This window comes from Cucumis sativus, chromosome 3, assembly GCF_000004075.3.
Source record: "Cucumis sativus cultivar 9930 chromosome 3, Cucumber_9930_V3, whole genome shotgun sequence".
Taxonomy (NCBI): Eukaryota; Viridiplantae; Streptophyta; class Magnoliopsida; order Cucurbitales; family Cucurbitaceae; genus Cucumis; species Cucumis sativus.
This window is the reverse complement of record NC_026657.2, coordinates 27,532,138-27,548,037: the sequence shown is the minus strand read 5'-3', so window position 1 is coordinate 27,548,037 and position 15,900 is coordinate 27,532,138. Positions and strand designations below refer to the sequence as shown.

General features: G+C 33.6%; 3 protein-coding genes across 3 annotated transcripts; 2 read left to right on the top strand and 1 right to left on the bottom strand.

Moving 5' to 3' along the window:
• Positions 1–1,339: 1,339 nt before the first annotated feature.
• On the bottom strand, positions 1,340–2,398 carry LOC101221650 (acyl-CoA--sterol O-acyltransferase 1). Its single transcript, XM_004149692.3, has one exon. The coding sequence runs from the start codon at positions 2,396–2,398 to the stop codon at positions 1,340–1,342; it is 1,059 nt and encodes a 352-aa protein (XP_004149740.1).
• A 7,647-nt stretch (positions 2,399–10,045) lies between these two features.
• Positions 10,046–11,632, top strand: LOC101219514 (acyl-CoA--sterol O-acyltransferase 1). Its single transcript, XM_004149683.3, has 2 exons — positions 10,046–10,446; positions 10,757–11,632. The coding sequence occupies exons 1-2, from the start codon at positions 10,173–10,175 to the stop codon at positions 11,614–11,616; spliced, it is 1,134 nt and encodes a 377-aa protein (XP_004149731.1). The 5' UTR covers positions 10,046–10,172; the 3' UTR covers positions 11,617–11,632.
• Positions 11,633–13,475: 1,843 nt separating this feature from the next.
• LOC101221878 (acyl-CoA--sterol O-acyltransferase 1) lies at positions 13,476–14,522 on the top strand. The gene has a single exon (XM_004149693.3). The coding sequence runs from the start codon at positions 13,476–13,478 to the stop codon at positions 14,520–14,522; it is 1,047 nt and encodes a 348-aa protein (XP_004149741.2).
• Positions 14,523–15,900: the final 1,378 nt, after the last annotated feature.

Here is a 15,900-nt window from a genome sequence, read left to right as displayed (position 1 = left end):
ATGAAGATGAATCCTCTTCGGTTGCAACACCTAAGAGAAGATGAAGATGAATCTTCTTGGTTGCGATTCCTAGGAGAAGATGAAGATGAATCCTCTTGGTTGCAACACATGGGAGAAGACAAAGATGAATCCTCTCACGTGATGTTCTTGAAGTTGGAGTCTTGGAAGAAAATTTGTATCTTGGAAGAAAATTTGTATCTTCAAAGGAGCTTCAATCTTGGTCGACTTCAGGAGTTAGGGAGTCTTCTAGTTTTTGGGAGAATTCTCTGTAGATCTTCTAGAGTAAAAAATTTCCAACCCCTATAAATGAGGAGAATTCTTCTATTTATAGAGTTCGCTTGTGTATGGGCTTAAACCTGGTTGGTCCATGAACCGGACTCATGGGCTCAACCATATGGATTTAGGTTATATTTAGTCTTTGGGTTCAATTAAACTTATTTTTTAGTTTAATTGAACTTAATCCAAGTAAATAATATTTAATTGAATCAAAATGATTAACTTAACCCAACGATTAAGATGAAAACATGTGACATTATTAGAATTGTCAATTTATATTTTTTTTTCAATTCTTTAATTTGGGGCAAATGTCAATTTTAATTAGTTCTAAATTTAATTATTTGTACTTTTCATCATTAACTTAATAAATGATGTGGCAATTTGTGATTGGTCTCAAAATTTCTTATTCAACAAACGGTTTTAAGAAATAGATTTATAAAAATTAACATTAACAAACATGCTTAAAAATTATGAACATATAGCCTAATTCATATAAATTTAGGTAAACATAGTTGAATTGACAGAGTTATTATATTATGTCAACTTCAAGAGTAGGGATTGAATATATTTTAAAAAAGAGTAGCTCAATCTATTTTTCAAAATCAACTTTATTAGGTAACGCAAAAATTTTAATTCTAATATTTTTTACATGACTTCATTTACTATCAACTTTGAAAAGGAAAATGTATTATAAATATTATTAAAATAGATGTATGATTAGTGTTTTGTGCGTGTGTCATTCTCTTCCACATTCACCTCTTTTACCATGTGTTTGAGGATATCTATTCTGAGTGATCAGTTATTTGCCTATAAATAGTGTTATTGGATGAGTTTGGTTAGATTGACATGTATATTGAAATTACAAACAAATTGGCATAAGTGAACTTTTTTAGAGAATTTATATTTTCTTAATTTTAATGCTATTTATTTTTAATATTATATATTTTCGATATTAAATATATTTCATCAAAATTTAATTATTAGATTTTGGATCTAATACAATTAATAACAACCCACCAATTACCGTGACCCACCCAAAGAAAGAGAAAAAAGAAAAGAAAACTCAACCGACCAATGAGAAAGCCACCTTCTTGACAAAATTAGCCAACGCGGCGTATTCTTCAAACGCTCTCACGTCCAACCTCAATCTCACGAACTGCGGAAAGAACAACCAAATCGCCGTCGAGAATATGAAAACTAGAGTCACCGGCACCGACACCTTCGCCGGTAACCTCCGCTTCTCTGGCAACATCTTCTTCATCATAATCTCCACCGTCAAAGCAATTCCATGTATAACAAAGAACCACGTGATCTCCCAGTTCGGCCTCATTCTCCCCAAATAATAAAATATCAGTTCGTGCATCATTGCCGACACCAAGAACGTCGCCATCACCCCCGGCAACGGCGCCCACATCCTCCCTATTACCCTAGCAGCTATCTTCACCGTTGGCTTGTAAACCGCCGGCTGAAGAATATTTGTCGCCATCAGATTCCATCGCCTTCCCCAAAAATCCTGAAGCGAAGTCGAATAGTACGGATCCCGAAATTGCGGTTCCAGCTCGATTCCGAGCAGATTACGACCAAAAAACTGCGTGATCGCCAGAATAATCTCAAGGAGAAGGTAAACGTGCCAACTATAAATGAACAGAACAAGTTTCGGGTGGAAAAAGTGAGAGTAATCGTACAATTTCACCATCAGAACAACGATTAAGGCTCTAATTGAGTAGTTCAGAAACGATTTGGGTTTTTCGTTCAGGGTTTCCGCTCGGTTATTCTTGGGGGCCGATTTCTCCGAGGGGTTTTCTAGGATCTTGATGGGCAAGCAAGATATGGCTATGAATCGGTGGAGAGGAAGCGGCGGGGTAGTGGAGAGAGGGCCGTCGCCGGCAGTGAGGAGGAGAAGCTTGAAGGTGGCGAGCCATGTTACGAAGAAGCAGGTGGCGCCGCCGAAGTGGATGGAGGTAAGTTGGAGAGGGAGGAGGAAGAAGATGAGGACGACGGGAGCGATGGCGAGGAAGCGGGCTGGGCCGGGATTGAGGAGTTTGGCGGTGGCGTGGCAGTAACCGAGAGAAATAAAGACGGTTAACCATACCTTGGTTAAGTTTATGATTTCTGCCTCCATTATTTGTTGATCTGTTGGTCTTGGGAATGGAAGTGAAGAAGAAGGATGTAAATGGAATTTAATAGTTTTTTGTTTTTTCATTTTATTTTGTATGTTTTCATTTTCCAATGATTAAAATAATGGCTATAAATGAACCACGTGGAATAAATTTATATGATATATATATAATATAGTGTGTTCAGAACTTTAAAAATGTATTTTTTTTAAAAAAAATTGAATTCCACAACCAAGAATTGACCAATACTTCAATACGTACTGCCATTAATTAATATCTACCATCTTATAAAATTATTGCCATGTGATGGCACATTTTTCTTTAACAGTAATATCCATTTCTATCATAAATTTTATGTCTTCTTTTCATTTCAATTCTTTCTTTCTAAATGAATCAATTAATATTACGTTAGGTTAAATATATATTTTTATCAATTAAATCATTAAACTTTCATCCATCAATATTCTTTATAAAATAGATCATCAATTTACTTTAATAACCCATTTTGGAAAAACATATATCAAAAATAGGGTGGGTGCAAAACTATTTTGAAAAATAGGTGATTTTAGGTGAAGTCATGTACCCTGTCCACGACTTCCATGCAGTGGACCTCACATATTTTTTTTGTTCTTATTTTCATATTTATACTACACTGGATCCCACATTATTTTATTTTCTCATTATTTCTATACGTGAGTCCCACACACTTCACTTTTCTCATTATTCAATGGTTATTATTATTGTATATAATTGTTGGTTATTTGTTATTTAAAAAATATTTTAAAATTATATCTCGGTCCAATCTTTTATAAAGTCAAATTTCTCTGACTTGAAAAAGTAAATAAACAATTTGAAATACTTATAATATAGATTCTAGATGGTTGGATTTGTTTAAGTAAAGGTAACCATTTGAATGCATTAACTCAAATACAAAAATAGTCAACAAAGGGCAGAAGAGTATGTATATATTATAAAAGCTAATCGTAAATAATTAAATAAAATGAGAAGAAAAATATTTAAAAAATTAAAAAATTTAAAAATAGGCATACGTGGAATGCATGTAGTTAGAAATAGAATAGTTGTTATTATAAAAACAACTATTCTCTCACATGCACTTAGATTGGGTAATGTTATTTTATTTTAGATAATACAGCCTACCTTAGTGGTTGTTCAATGCCATCTTTATTATCAATTTATGATTTTGTTACTCTATTAAACAAACTCACCATATATTTTATTTCATTTAAGATTACCTTAATTTAATATTTCCTATTCCACGTCTAAGGGTCTAACCTATTTATTTACATTTGTGGTAGGGCAATGATTAAAACAACGTTAAAACTTATTTTTAAATAATAATTTCTTTTTTTAATTTGTCACTGCAACAAATTGAGAATTTTCTTGATGCACAAAACATCATGAAAAGACAAAACGTCGCTAGAAAGGGATCTCCTCTGACGCACCATGTTTGACATCGAGGGAGGTTTCTGTTCCCGATGCATGATAAGACACATCAAAAACGTCATGCAAAAGTATACATATTCTTGACCCATTACTGTAGACGATGAGACTATGTAGGCGTTCAAAATGTCTACAGTGTAGCGTCCGGTAAAGGACAAATCATTAATTGTACTGGTGGCCTTCCTCCGACACGATGTCAAAGACGTTGGAAAAAAGGGCATCTATTCCCAACACATCACTAATGGCGTCGGAAATAGGTTGGCTATCCCAACACACCACTAATAGGTTGTAGCATTTAGTTCAACTTTTATTGTTGTTTGTTTTTAATAGTTTTAGTTGGTAGATCTACTAGGAATTTGTTGTTGATTTCTTATGGTCATCCTGCAATTAATTATGGTAGTCTCTTCTCTTTAGGGTATTTGGTTAATTTGTCATGGCTATACTGCAGTTATGATAGCCTTTGTAGTTTGAACTTAGCTTCAATTAAAAGATTGGGAGGATTGAGCATAACTTATTCATGGATTAAATAAGTTTAGGGTTTTGATAGGGAAAATATAGGACTAATGATCAAACATTTATGTTTTAGTCTTTAACGATAGACAAGAGTTAGATGAAAGTTAGGAATAAATTATCTATTGAGTATAGAGAGAGTGTGTCCCAATTTTTAGAGATTGTCAAGTTCCACGTCGATGCTTACAGAAGAATAAGGTGTCCATGTAAGAGATGTATGAACTCAAATTTTGGTACTCATTAGAGGGTGTGGAGCAACATCTATTAACCATCAGAATATCCTCCTCCTATACAGAATAATTGTATCATGGATAGGCAGTGAACTTCCATCTCTTACATTTATTGGTACTCATTCAGTCTTACAGTGGATGCATTGTCGATGGAGTGAGATTTCACATAGTGGAGTGAGGTTTCACACGGTAGAACGAGATTCCAGACACACTACACAAAACAGTGGAGTAATGGTAGTCGATGGAGAGAATTATAATTTCTACGATGTTCTTGATGAAGTGCTGGACGTTTATTATCCCATGGGACAACGTGTCTGGCTATTAAAGTGTACGTGGTAAGACACAAACAACAACAAAAGTCATAGGAAACATGTGGAGTTAGGGTACAAATCAATCAACACGTCCCATTTTTTGTTCATCAACGAACCAGTCATGCTTGCGACATAGGGCCACCAATTATTTTACATAGAGGACCCAAAAAGGGTACAAATTGGAGGGTTGCTCAAGTGGTACATAATAAACGTATATGAGACGTGCCAAAAGTCGATGATGTTGAGAATGAATAACTGAATACAGTGAAAATCATTGTTGGACATCACATCTTCGAGACAATTAAGGATGACACTCTGTGCAGTCCTGATGTTGATCCTGCAATTGTTGAAAGACTGATTTGTTCAAACGTTGCTGACGACTTCATAGACAACTATGAGGATTACTGATTGTTCCATCAAAGTGAATCAAACAATGACAAATGATATTGAAGAACCACGTATCCACATATTTCATTATTTTATGCATTCAGTTTCATGTACTCATATTTGTTTAATTAGTTTTGGATCATATGTCTATAGGTACTATGTCTTCATTCCCACATAGTTTTGATGACATGAATGCTCTATTTCTCTAGTTCTGCGACGAGTTGAATAACGTGGGACCAACGACGTCCTCGGTAGGTGACATATCCCAAGTGGTAATTAATTTGATGTTAAGTGCGAACAATTACATTTAGTCACAATTTGTTAATAACATGACTTGATTTCTCCAGCAGAAGTGTCTCAACCCACTCCAACTCCCAGGAGACGTCGTAGTTTCGAAACTTGAAGTTGGAGAGGTACGTTTAGAAGAATGGTAGAATTCCAATTACCATAACTCCAGGAGCAAAAAAGCCAATATCTCCACATGTTGTACTATTCAACAACGTCATTGGCGTGTATGAGAGAAATATATTTCTAGTTCGCTGCCTTAAGTGGGCCAATGTTGGGAGAGAATACATTGAGGTCGTCACAGGCGATCTACAGGTAAAATCAAAAGTGCATTAGTTTTTTTGTAGAGACATACACATCATTGTATAAACAAAGCTAACGTGTGAATTTGTTTTTCCTTTCTAGATCTTTTTCGTACTTGATTTCAATGATCAAACACTTACTAGATTTTTTTAGCATCAGATGCTCACATCTTTCAAAGAGTTCAAGTACTACTGTCACAGACATTTCAAATTGTACAACAACTCGGAACAAGCACGTGCCAATCCACCTCACATATTGGTGGGATGTATGGAAGATTGGTACTTCCTGGACAATCACTACATGAGCCGTGCATTTCAGGTGAGATCTACAAATTGTAATGGTATGTGTTATTTCACTTAGTTTTCTTAACGTGTGTGTACTTTTAACAAACATTTTCATGCAGGAGCAATCATGGACGAACAAGACTGCTAGACAGAAGCAACTTTACATTCACAGTAGCGGGTCAAAGTCATTTCTACAACGACAACACGACCTCGTTGAAGAACGAGGTCTGCCGCCCAGCTAGAATTATTCCAAGTAACCCATGCTCGGAGTGGAGAATTTATTTCACAGGCGACTGTGGATGCACATGTAAGTTTGAACTTGATTTTGTTTTAATTTTGTACTTATACTTCTCTAATTCATAACTTACATAAAATTTAATTTGTTGTAGAGTCAAATGCTAGAACTTTAGTCCAGCTTACCTCATACGGTTCTCAACCACTCTTTGAGGATGATATTTGCGAGATCATTTTGGGTAAGCGTCCAGGCTACTCAAAAGGTCTTAGTTGGGGACCCAAACCTAAGTCCCGCCCAAGTCCTACTAGCGATTATTCTACCACTTGTTCGCAATCTGTAATTCTCATTGAGCAACAAAGATTCGAGCTTCAAGAAGCTAGGTACATGATTGAAGAGCAGAGAAGGATGTCCGAGCTGCAATCTAAACAAATGAAAGAAATGATGAAGAAGATTGAAGAAATGAGTCGGGCACAGAGAGGACCATGAGTGGAGATCTCGTGATAAGCATTTTTTTTACCTTTAACGTTGTTTATTTTGCATTATTAGTGATATTAACATGATATATATCTAAATTTAATTTTTTTTGTGTCCTCATAGATTTGGACCTATCCAGTATGGCGTTCACGACTAAATTTTTTTAATTTTTTTTCATGTAATTTTTTTAACAAATTTGAAAATGTGTTCTTGTGACCAACGTTTATTTAATTATAATAAAATTTCAATTTGGATATATTATTTACTATTTTGGTTGTTCAGTTTTTATTTAAATTAAATCGAAATGGAATCGTATAGAAACTACAATCGAAACAAAAAATTAAAAATTAAAAAAACAATAATAACAACTAAAAAAGAAAGAAAAAAAAAAGCAAAAAAAAAAAAAAAAACCTCGAATTACTATGTCCGATGCATGTACTGCGTGGGGAAAAGGTCTTCTTATGACGCATATAAGATGACATCAGGGACATGTTCCACAACGTAGCATCAGGCAATGCCTTCTCTCGATGTGACGAGGACGTCGATAGAGTCATATAGGTTACCCTGATACATTGATGGTGTCGACCAAATGAACGTCGGGAAAAGAGAAATTCTAATGCATTTTCGTCCTGCGTCGGGAATGGGTCTCCCGACATGATTTTTTCGAAGTCCTTCTCGACGTTGACGAAAATGTCGAAAAAGTTGTGTCCGACACATTTTGTAATCGTCCCCGAAGCTGTACTGCATCGGGTAACTACCAAGTTTTTGTAGTGTGTGTGTGATGGAAGGATGGAAAAGCACGTAGATGGGTGCATCCCAATGTATTATCCAAGTTTTTTCCTTCTTTGCATGGTCAAACAAGAAACAAGGCAATGAGAAGACGATGATTTTAAGATAAAATTTTATTCTTAGACAATGTATCCATTAAAATTATGATTTAATAATTATATATGTAAGTTAAAATCATAAGTTTTTTTTTTGGTATTGATAATTTGAATCAGTTTGATTTCTAATTTTTTGTGCTACTCTTTAAATAGGGTTGATTTTACAAAATGGATTGTGATTAGAGTTGATGTATAGATAATTCTAATTAAAAAGATTAAATTAGTGTAAATGATTGTACAAAATAAATTATGATTGGAGTGTTGATGTATGGCTTATTATTATTTTATATATAAGTATTGGATGTTTTTTTTTTTCTTTTTAAAAATAAAGTTTAATCTTTAAGCTTTTTATTATTATTATTATTATTAGACAACTGACCTTAGTTTTGATGATTTTCTCGAGAGAATTGACCTTTGAATTTGTTGTTCTCGTTAGAGGATGGGTCTTTGACTTGTCCCATTTGGATAGTTTGTTGATCTTCAAAGCTTGGAGGAAGTTATAATCTTAAGAGCTTCTATTTTCAAATCTTTCATAAGATTTAAGAAAACTATATTTTTAGAGCTTCAATCTTTCGAACTTTAGCTCTTCAGAGTTTGGAGTCATACTTCGCTTCGACCTTCGGTTGAGACTTACATGGGCTTAGGTCCAATTTATTTATGGGCCCAAAAGATGGGCTTGTGCTAAAATTGAATTGGACCCAAATTTCACTGTGCCTGAATTGGGTTGAGCTCGATATAATTACTGTGGTGACAAAATTTTATTTGATCGAAGAATAATGCAATTAAAAAATGAGAGTATTTTATAAAATAAAAACAAAAGTTAGGTTTAGTGTGACCATAAAATAAAAACAAAAAGGTTACGTTATGTATATAAGAAATAGGCAGAAGCAATGAGCCAAAAAGTTTGTGTAATATTAATATTAAATTTGATGGACAAAATTGGGCCTTTTATTGACCATATACTATAATTTATTTAATTTCCTAAGGTGGTGGGTGGACTAATCATATTTAAATTAGCCAAACTGCTTTTACCATTACTATTATATACAATATTTTATTCTCTCACTAAACATAATCTTTCTATTTATTTTAATACAAAACTTTTAAAATTTGACCAACAAATAATTCCAACATTTAGTCTAAGCACTTCCGGTTAGATTTAATTACAAGTTCAATTCACCTTTAAATTTTTATACATCACACTATCTATTTTTACATCTAAACTTTTATATGTGTGGACGAATCCATAAATTCTATGTAGAGGGGCACCGGACACTATGTAATAAACATATTAAAAATGTTGAAAAAATATCTCGACGTTTCACTTATGTTCCAATAACATTCACCACATTTGTAACCATAAAGAAATACCATCAATTTTCACATAATTTTTGTGTAACGTAAATATGTGAATTTAAAATTTGCATACAAAAAAAAAAGAAAAAAGAAAGAATAATATATTTTTGATGGAATATCGTTAGGAGAGTGGAAGTTTAGATTACCGATTTTGTTACATTTTATTTATTTGTTTGTTTGTTAGATAACAAATGAGGTCTCATAAATAAGTTAGGGTTATATATGAGTTTTTTTTTCTCTTTTTAAAAAATTATTTTTCTTTTGGGAAATTGTTGAAATTTAGGAAGAATTGGATATCTTTCTTTTAGAAAATCATTAAAATTTAGAAAGAAATTTGATATTTAAGAAAAAAATTAATGATATTTGAGAAAAAGAAATTTATTGATGTTTTGAATAAAATCTATATTATAATAATTTAGGAAGAAATTTGATATTTGAGAAAAAATTTATTTAGATGAGATTTAAACCTACGGGTTGTGGAGGGGCACAACTACTACTACGTCATAAGCAAAATTTTGACAAAATGAAGTTAAATTTTATATATATTATAATCTAATATTTTAAAATTAATATTAAAATACAAAAATCGATAATGTGAGAGGGGCACGTGCCCCCAGCCTCCGATTCCTTAGTAAATCCACGGTTTTAATCGTTTTGTAGTTTTTGTCAGAGTTTTGAAAGTTTATAAAATGTTTTCTAAATCTAAAAAAAAGGTTAGACAATGTTTTAACTTAACTTCTAAGCATTGACAGATATATTCATTTTTTAAAAAAATTGAAATCTGTTGATATTGACTTTTAAAATAAGAGTTAAAAAGTTCAAACGGCAAATCTAAAATGCTTTAAAAAAAAGAAAGAAAGAAAGAAAGAAAGAACCCTCAATTATAATTGATTACGAATGGGTCATTTTTCAAAAGAATATATATTAACAATTATTAGCCCATCTTCTTATACCATTCTTTTAAAATCAATTAGAAGGGAAGCACAAAAGTTGAATGATGGAGTTTAGAGAGAAGAGAGAATCCGATGAGAGATCCGGGGAAGAGTAAAGATAAAATTAATGGAGGATGAGATTGGGAATTTCTTAAAAGTTTGGATATCAATATGGATCTGTTTGAGTTATTGCTATGGCGTCGGTAGAAGAATTCCCCACGGAATTACAAGATTTCTTTTCATATTTCCTGTCATTTCCCTCTTCCTCTACCTTCCTCTTCTTCTTCACTCCCTCCATCTTGGTGGCCTTACTGCCTTTTTCATTGCTTGGCTTGCCAACTTCAAGCTCCTCCTCTTCTCCGCCGGTCTTGGCCCCCTCGCCGCCCCCGGAATCTCCATCGGTATCAGCTCTCTGTTCTTCTTTTCTTCTCCTTTCTACTTTTTTACTTTTTGGTAACATCGATACTACTTTTATCATTCACAATTCTTCGTTATATGTTCATTTGCCAGTGTCAGTCAATATAAGTTAAGTTTGATGTGTTAACTAATTATTAGTTTTCAATTTTTTTAACACAAATTTTGGCTTTTATTTTGAGTAAAAGTTGGAATAGACAGGAGTATTTTTTAACTTATCTTTGCCAATGTTTTGTTGTAATTTAACCTAAACTTATACAATCACTTTAACCATTTATGTTCATCTCATCTGAGCAGGTACTTTCTGTGCAATAGCTTCCTTCCCAGTCAAATTAAAACAAACCCCACTTCAAAAAACCTCTGAATTTGCCATTCATGGAGGATTACCTTCAAAATCCGATCACAATCGCCACCGCCAGTCCCCATTAAGCTACGCCGTCAAGATCTTCCTAGTGGCGGTGATGGTGAAAGCCTATAATTACACCCACATCCTCCCTCAAAAACTCCACTGGCTCTTCCTCTGTTTCCACATCTACTTCCTCCTCGAGCTCAGCCTTGCCGCTGCCGCTTCCATCGTCGCCTGCGGCGGCACTCTCGAACTTCTCCCTCTCTTCCACCAACCTTACTTCTCCACCTCACTTCAAGACTTCTGGGGTCGGCGATGGAACCTCGTCGTCACTGGAATCCTCCGCCCCGCCGTCTTCCGCCCTGCAGCCTCTGCTGCCTCAAAACTTTTGGGTAAAAAGTGTGGCCCCCTCGCCGGAGTTACGGCGACGTTCCTTGTATCGGCCGTGATGCACGAGCTGATGTTCTTCTACATGTCTCGTCAATGGCCGCCGCCGACATGGGAAGTGTCGGCGTTCTTCGTTTTCCACGGGGGATGTCTGGTGGCGGAAATGGCGGTGAAGAGAGTATGGATTCAGAGGTGGAGGATGCGTCCGCTGCCGTGGATAGTGTCGGTCCCGGTGACGGTGGGATTTTTTTTCTGGAGTTGCTTTTGGCTGTTCTTTCCGCCGTTTATTAACAGTTGTAAGGCTGACGTAAGGGTGGTTGAAGAGTACGCGCTGTTTGGTGCATTTCTTAAAAATAATATTCCAATTAATTTATGGCCAAATTTGAACAATAATATCATTCCTTTTAATTATGTTAAAAAATAAAATACAATTTTAGTCCCTTCCTGATTTGTATTTACATTTCATTTCTTCTTCTTTTATTTTTAAATATTTTCTCAATAACTTGGAAGTTACAAAATTATTACACTTTTTTTTTTCTGATAGTATCTATTAATTGATTTGATATTTGTTGAATCTTATAATATTAATTTATAATTTGCTAATTTATATTTGTTAATTCATATTTGTAGCCAACTACTTTACCTTACATCACATTACCTTAGTACTAAACAATAATATCATTCTTTCTATCATTAAATACCAATCATTTTAATACAACTATTTATTTTTTTAGAGTTCAATTATAACTTTACTCTATAATTTTATATCTACTGAACCTTCCAACTTTTCTTAATATGGTTCATAATTTTTAATGTTGTATTTAACCGGGGAAGGATTTAGCAACCATATCATCAATTAAGGTTGATGAAATTTTTTGTAAATATGTGGATCTTCCCTAACTTTAGGACACCCATCGTCATATACAAAAGAGAGATAAAGAAATCCTTCAAAACACCCTTATGATAACACATTAGAATTTGAATTGAGCTATTATATATAAATTTGAATTGTATGTTTAATGAAACCCTAATTTTCGTTGTTTAGTAGATAACCATCGATCAAAATTAGATGTCAACTTTTATTATTTCATGATGTAAACTATGAATTTTGTAAAAATACTCGGTCTCTAATTAGTTTATATATCAACTTGTTTAGGGAAAAGAAGTCTATTATATTTTAACACCAATTTCTACAATAAGAACAAAATTTGTTACAAACTTTGTAATATAAAGACTACATTGTTACATAACAAAGTTGGGAGATTAAATTGTTATAAAAAAACGATAAAGATGGAATAATTACACATAAAAGTTGAGTGATGAAAAAGGGATAGAAATATGAGTTGTGCCCTTTAATAATTAAGAGGAAGTACAAGTTTATTAAATATCCAATTGAAAGTTTAAAAGTGAGTTAGATACATAATTTTATTAATTCACACAAAATGAGATGTTTGAAGAAAAAAAATAGACAAAGAACTTCAAAATAAGAGATTTCAATTACTAGACCTCTCATTATTTGATTATTGGGAGATAAAGAGATTTCTATTATTGAACTGGACCATATGTAAGCTGCTAATTGATTCAATTATGGTTCCGTTAATGTTTTTAGAAAGTTAAATAATTAGATTAGTGATAATGGTGTGGTAGGGTGCTCCACCTAGTGTTTGATACAGTTAGGAGAAGATCCAGCTTAGTCTGGCATAGGGGCTCATAAAACGAAAGTGACAAATGAATGAACTTAAAGTCATATCCTTTTGATGAAGTACTTCTTCTCCCTTCAACCCATCCCTTCACTCAACTTGGTAACCTTTTCTAAACAGGATATCTTTTAATCAAATTACTTACTGGAATCTGCTTAATTATATATATATTGATACATTGAGATATCTCTATCTAATCAATTTTTTAGGAATGAGCTTCTAATCAATTTAATCTGATAAAATAAATTCATACTTTAGTTATAGTTATGATTGTTTAAATACATCTAAACACGTTGAAATTATAATAATCTAAGAAGTGATCTCCGATCCATAGGAGAATTGCCCTCCATTTATTATCTCCTACTATATTATTTAGAACAATTCCCTTCGTCTCAAGCGAAACCCATTGGAAAAAGTTAAAGACTTTTCCAATAGAAACAAAAAAATTAATAATTAGAATTTGTATCTATATAATTATATATTCTTCCCATAGTCGCAAATCGCAATCAATATAAAGAATCCATTTAAATCTTCAACAAAGAAATACACACAAACCTCATTCCTTTGAGTTTCCCCATTATTAATGGCGGCCGAAATTCGAATTTTCCTTCAAACTCTCCTCTTAGTTTCTTCATCTCTCTCTTTCTGTTTCTCAATCAGAAACTCAATCCCAAATGGCTTCCTCAGATTCCTCTTAATTCTCCCCTTCTTCTCCCTCTTCCTCTACATTCCTCTCCAATTCCAAACCATCCATTTACAAGGCTCCATCGGCTTCTTCATCGGTTGGCTCGCAAGTTTCAAGCTCCTCCTCTTTGCCTTCGGTAAAGGTCCTCTCTGTTCCGCTGCCGCCTCCTCCTCCCTCCGCCGCTTCCTCGCCATCGGCTCCCTCCCAATCGAAATCCCCCAGGACACCAACCGCTCCCATCCTAATCCCATTCTTCCCCCGACCTACTTTATAAAATTATTGCTCCTAATTCTCACACTTGTCGCCATCTATTTCAAAAACTACTTACACCCAACCCTATACCTGATCGTCTTCTGTTTCGTAATTTACTTCCTCCTCGAGATTCTCATCGGTGGCGCCGCCGCCTTCGTGAAGGCGACGCTCGGAGTCGAGTTATTGCCGTATTTCGACGAGCCCTATCTGTCCGTTTCGTTACAGGATTTTTGGGGGAAGCGATGGAATTTATTGACTTCTAGAATCCTCCGCCTCGCCGTTTACGATCCATGCCGGAAACTCACTGTTGGAATCGTCGGGAAGAAAGCGTCGGCGATGGTGGCGCTGACGGCAACATTCGCAGTCTCCGGTTTGATGCACGAACTCATCTATTTCTACATGGGAAGATTGGCGCCAACTTGGGAGGTGACTTGCTTCTTTTTATTACATGGAGTTAGTCTTTCAGCGGAGATGGCGATGAAGTCAGCGGTGAGGGGTAGGTTGAAGGTGCCGAGAATTATATCGACGGGGTTTACATGGTGGTTTGTGATGACGACGAGTTCTTGGCTCTTTTTCCCGCAGTTTTTTAGGTTAAAACCGGATGTTAGAATGATGGAAGAACACGCAGCTTTGGGCGCGTTTGTGAAGAACGTGACGGTACAGCTCATCACACCCTTTAAATTTTCTTTCTGATATCAAATGAAATAAATCGATACTAACAAAGATATCTTTGAAAGATCCATCCAGTTATGGAGGTGTTATGTTATATGCTAAGTTGCTTCTTCTTCTTCTTTTTCCTTCGAAATCAAAGGATATCTACACAGATGGTTATAGTTTATGAGTGGATTATATTATTCAGTGTTACACTACTGTTTTATTTCTTTTTAAAAAGGACTATTTTGGTTCTTGTATTTTAATTAATGCACCCATGTTTTGTTTTGTTTTGTTGGTAAACTTCAAAGCTCATGTATTATCAATGCCTCCTAAAGTTAGACTTACCAACATTACATTGCTTTTGATGCACTTTAATTATGTTTTTTCTTTTAAAAAAGATTTTATAAGTTTATGAGTTGTTAATAGCATATCATAAACTTTAAATTACATATTTAATTAAGTGAGTTTTGATTTTAATAAGTATGTCATGTTTTAATAGATAAAATACCAATTATTCTTTCAATTACATTTTTACTTCTCACTTACGTTATTATTGAATTGAAAAAGATATATCTTTAATTTAAGATTTTACACGTTTAATAGAATTGTGTGAGGATGATTCACGAGGAGGAATATAATGGGTTGGCATCCACCATCAATGAGTCAAAGATGGTATAACAAAGAAAATGGGGAGCAATAAAAATTGAAATTGTATATATTTTATTTCTCTGCCCATGCAAATTTTTTTTAAAAAAATTGTATAATTAAATAATTGGTTTATAGATTTTAATTGAAACAAAAAATCATAATTAAACCTATGTGTTTGATGTCCATAAAACTCACTTAATGCCTTTGAACAATCAATCTCTCTCCCCTGCGAACAAAAGTATACGTATATGCTCACTTCTCCCTTTCATGAAATGGATCACATATTTCCTTTCCTCCCGGGATCCTCTCTAACGCTCATCCCATGAATCAGCAAATTGTTTTTTCTCATGGCAAATTAAAAGTTTAGTGTATATGATTCTAACAAACTTCATACTTTAATTTAAAGATGGGTTTTACATTTTTCTTTTCTATAATTTATCATAAACTACAAAAAATGAATTTAGACATATTATATTTTTAATTTTTTTAAAAAAATATTTAATATGGTGGTATATTTTAAAATGTATAATTCAAATGCTTGATATAATGAAAATAAAAAAAGTTGGTGTCAGAATTTGCATCATTTGGATCACAAGATTAATTTGATTTTTTTAAAAAATACAACTCGAGTTGTATATTTTTTTAAAAGTATATTTTCTTATTAAAATTAAGATCTAACTTTCCCATTTTAATTTATATATGAATACTCAATTTAAAAGTTTTTTCATTAAATTAAGATTTTTTAATTTAATTTGATTAATTTTTAATC

What these genes read in the sequence shown, in the direction of transcription:
- LOC101221878 (XM_004149693.3), top strand. Translation starts at nt 13,476, where the DNA reads ATGGCGGCCGAAATTCGAATTTTCCTTCAAACTCTCCTCTTAGTTTCT.
- LOC101221650 (XM_004149692.3), bottom strand. Translation starts at nt 2,398, where the DNA reads ATGGAGGCAGAAATCATAAACTTAACCAAGGTATGGTTAACCGTCTTT.
- LOC101219514 (XM_004149683.3), top strand. Translation starts at nt 10,173, where the DNA reads ATGGAGGATGAGATTGGGAATTTCTTAAAAGTTTGGATATCAATATGG. An exon ending in CGCCCCCGGAATCTCCATCG is followed by an intron (nt 10,447 to 10,756) that starts GTATCAGCTCTC and finishes TCATCTGAGCAG; the next exon opens with GTACTTTCTGTGCAATAGCT.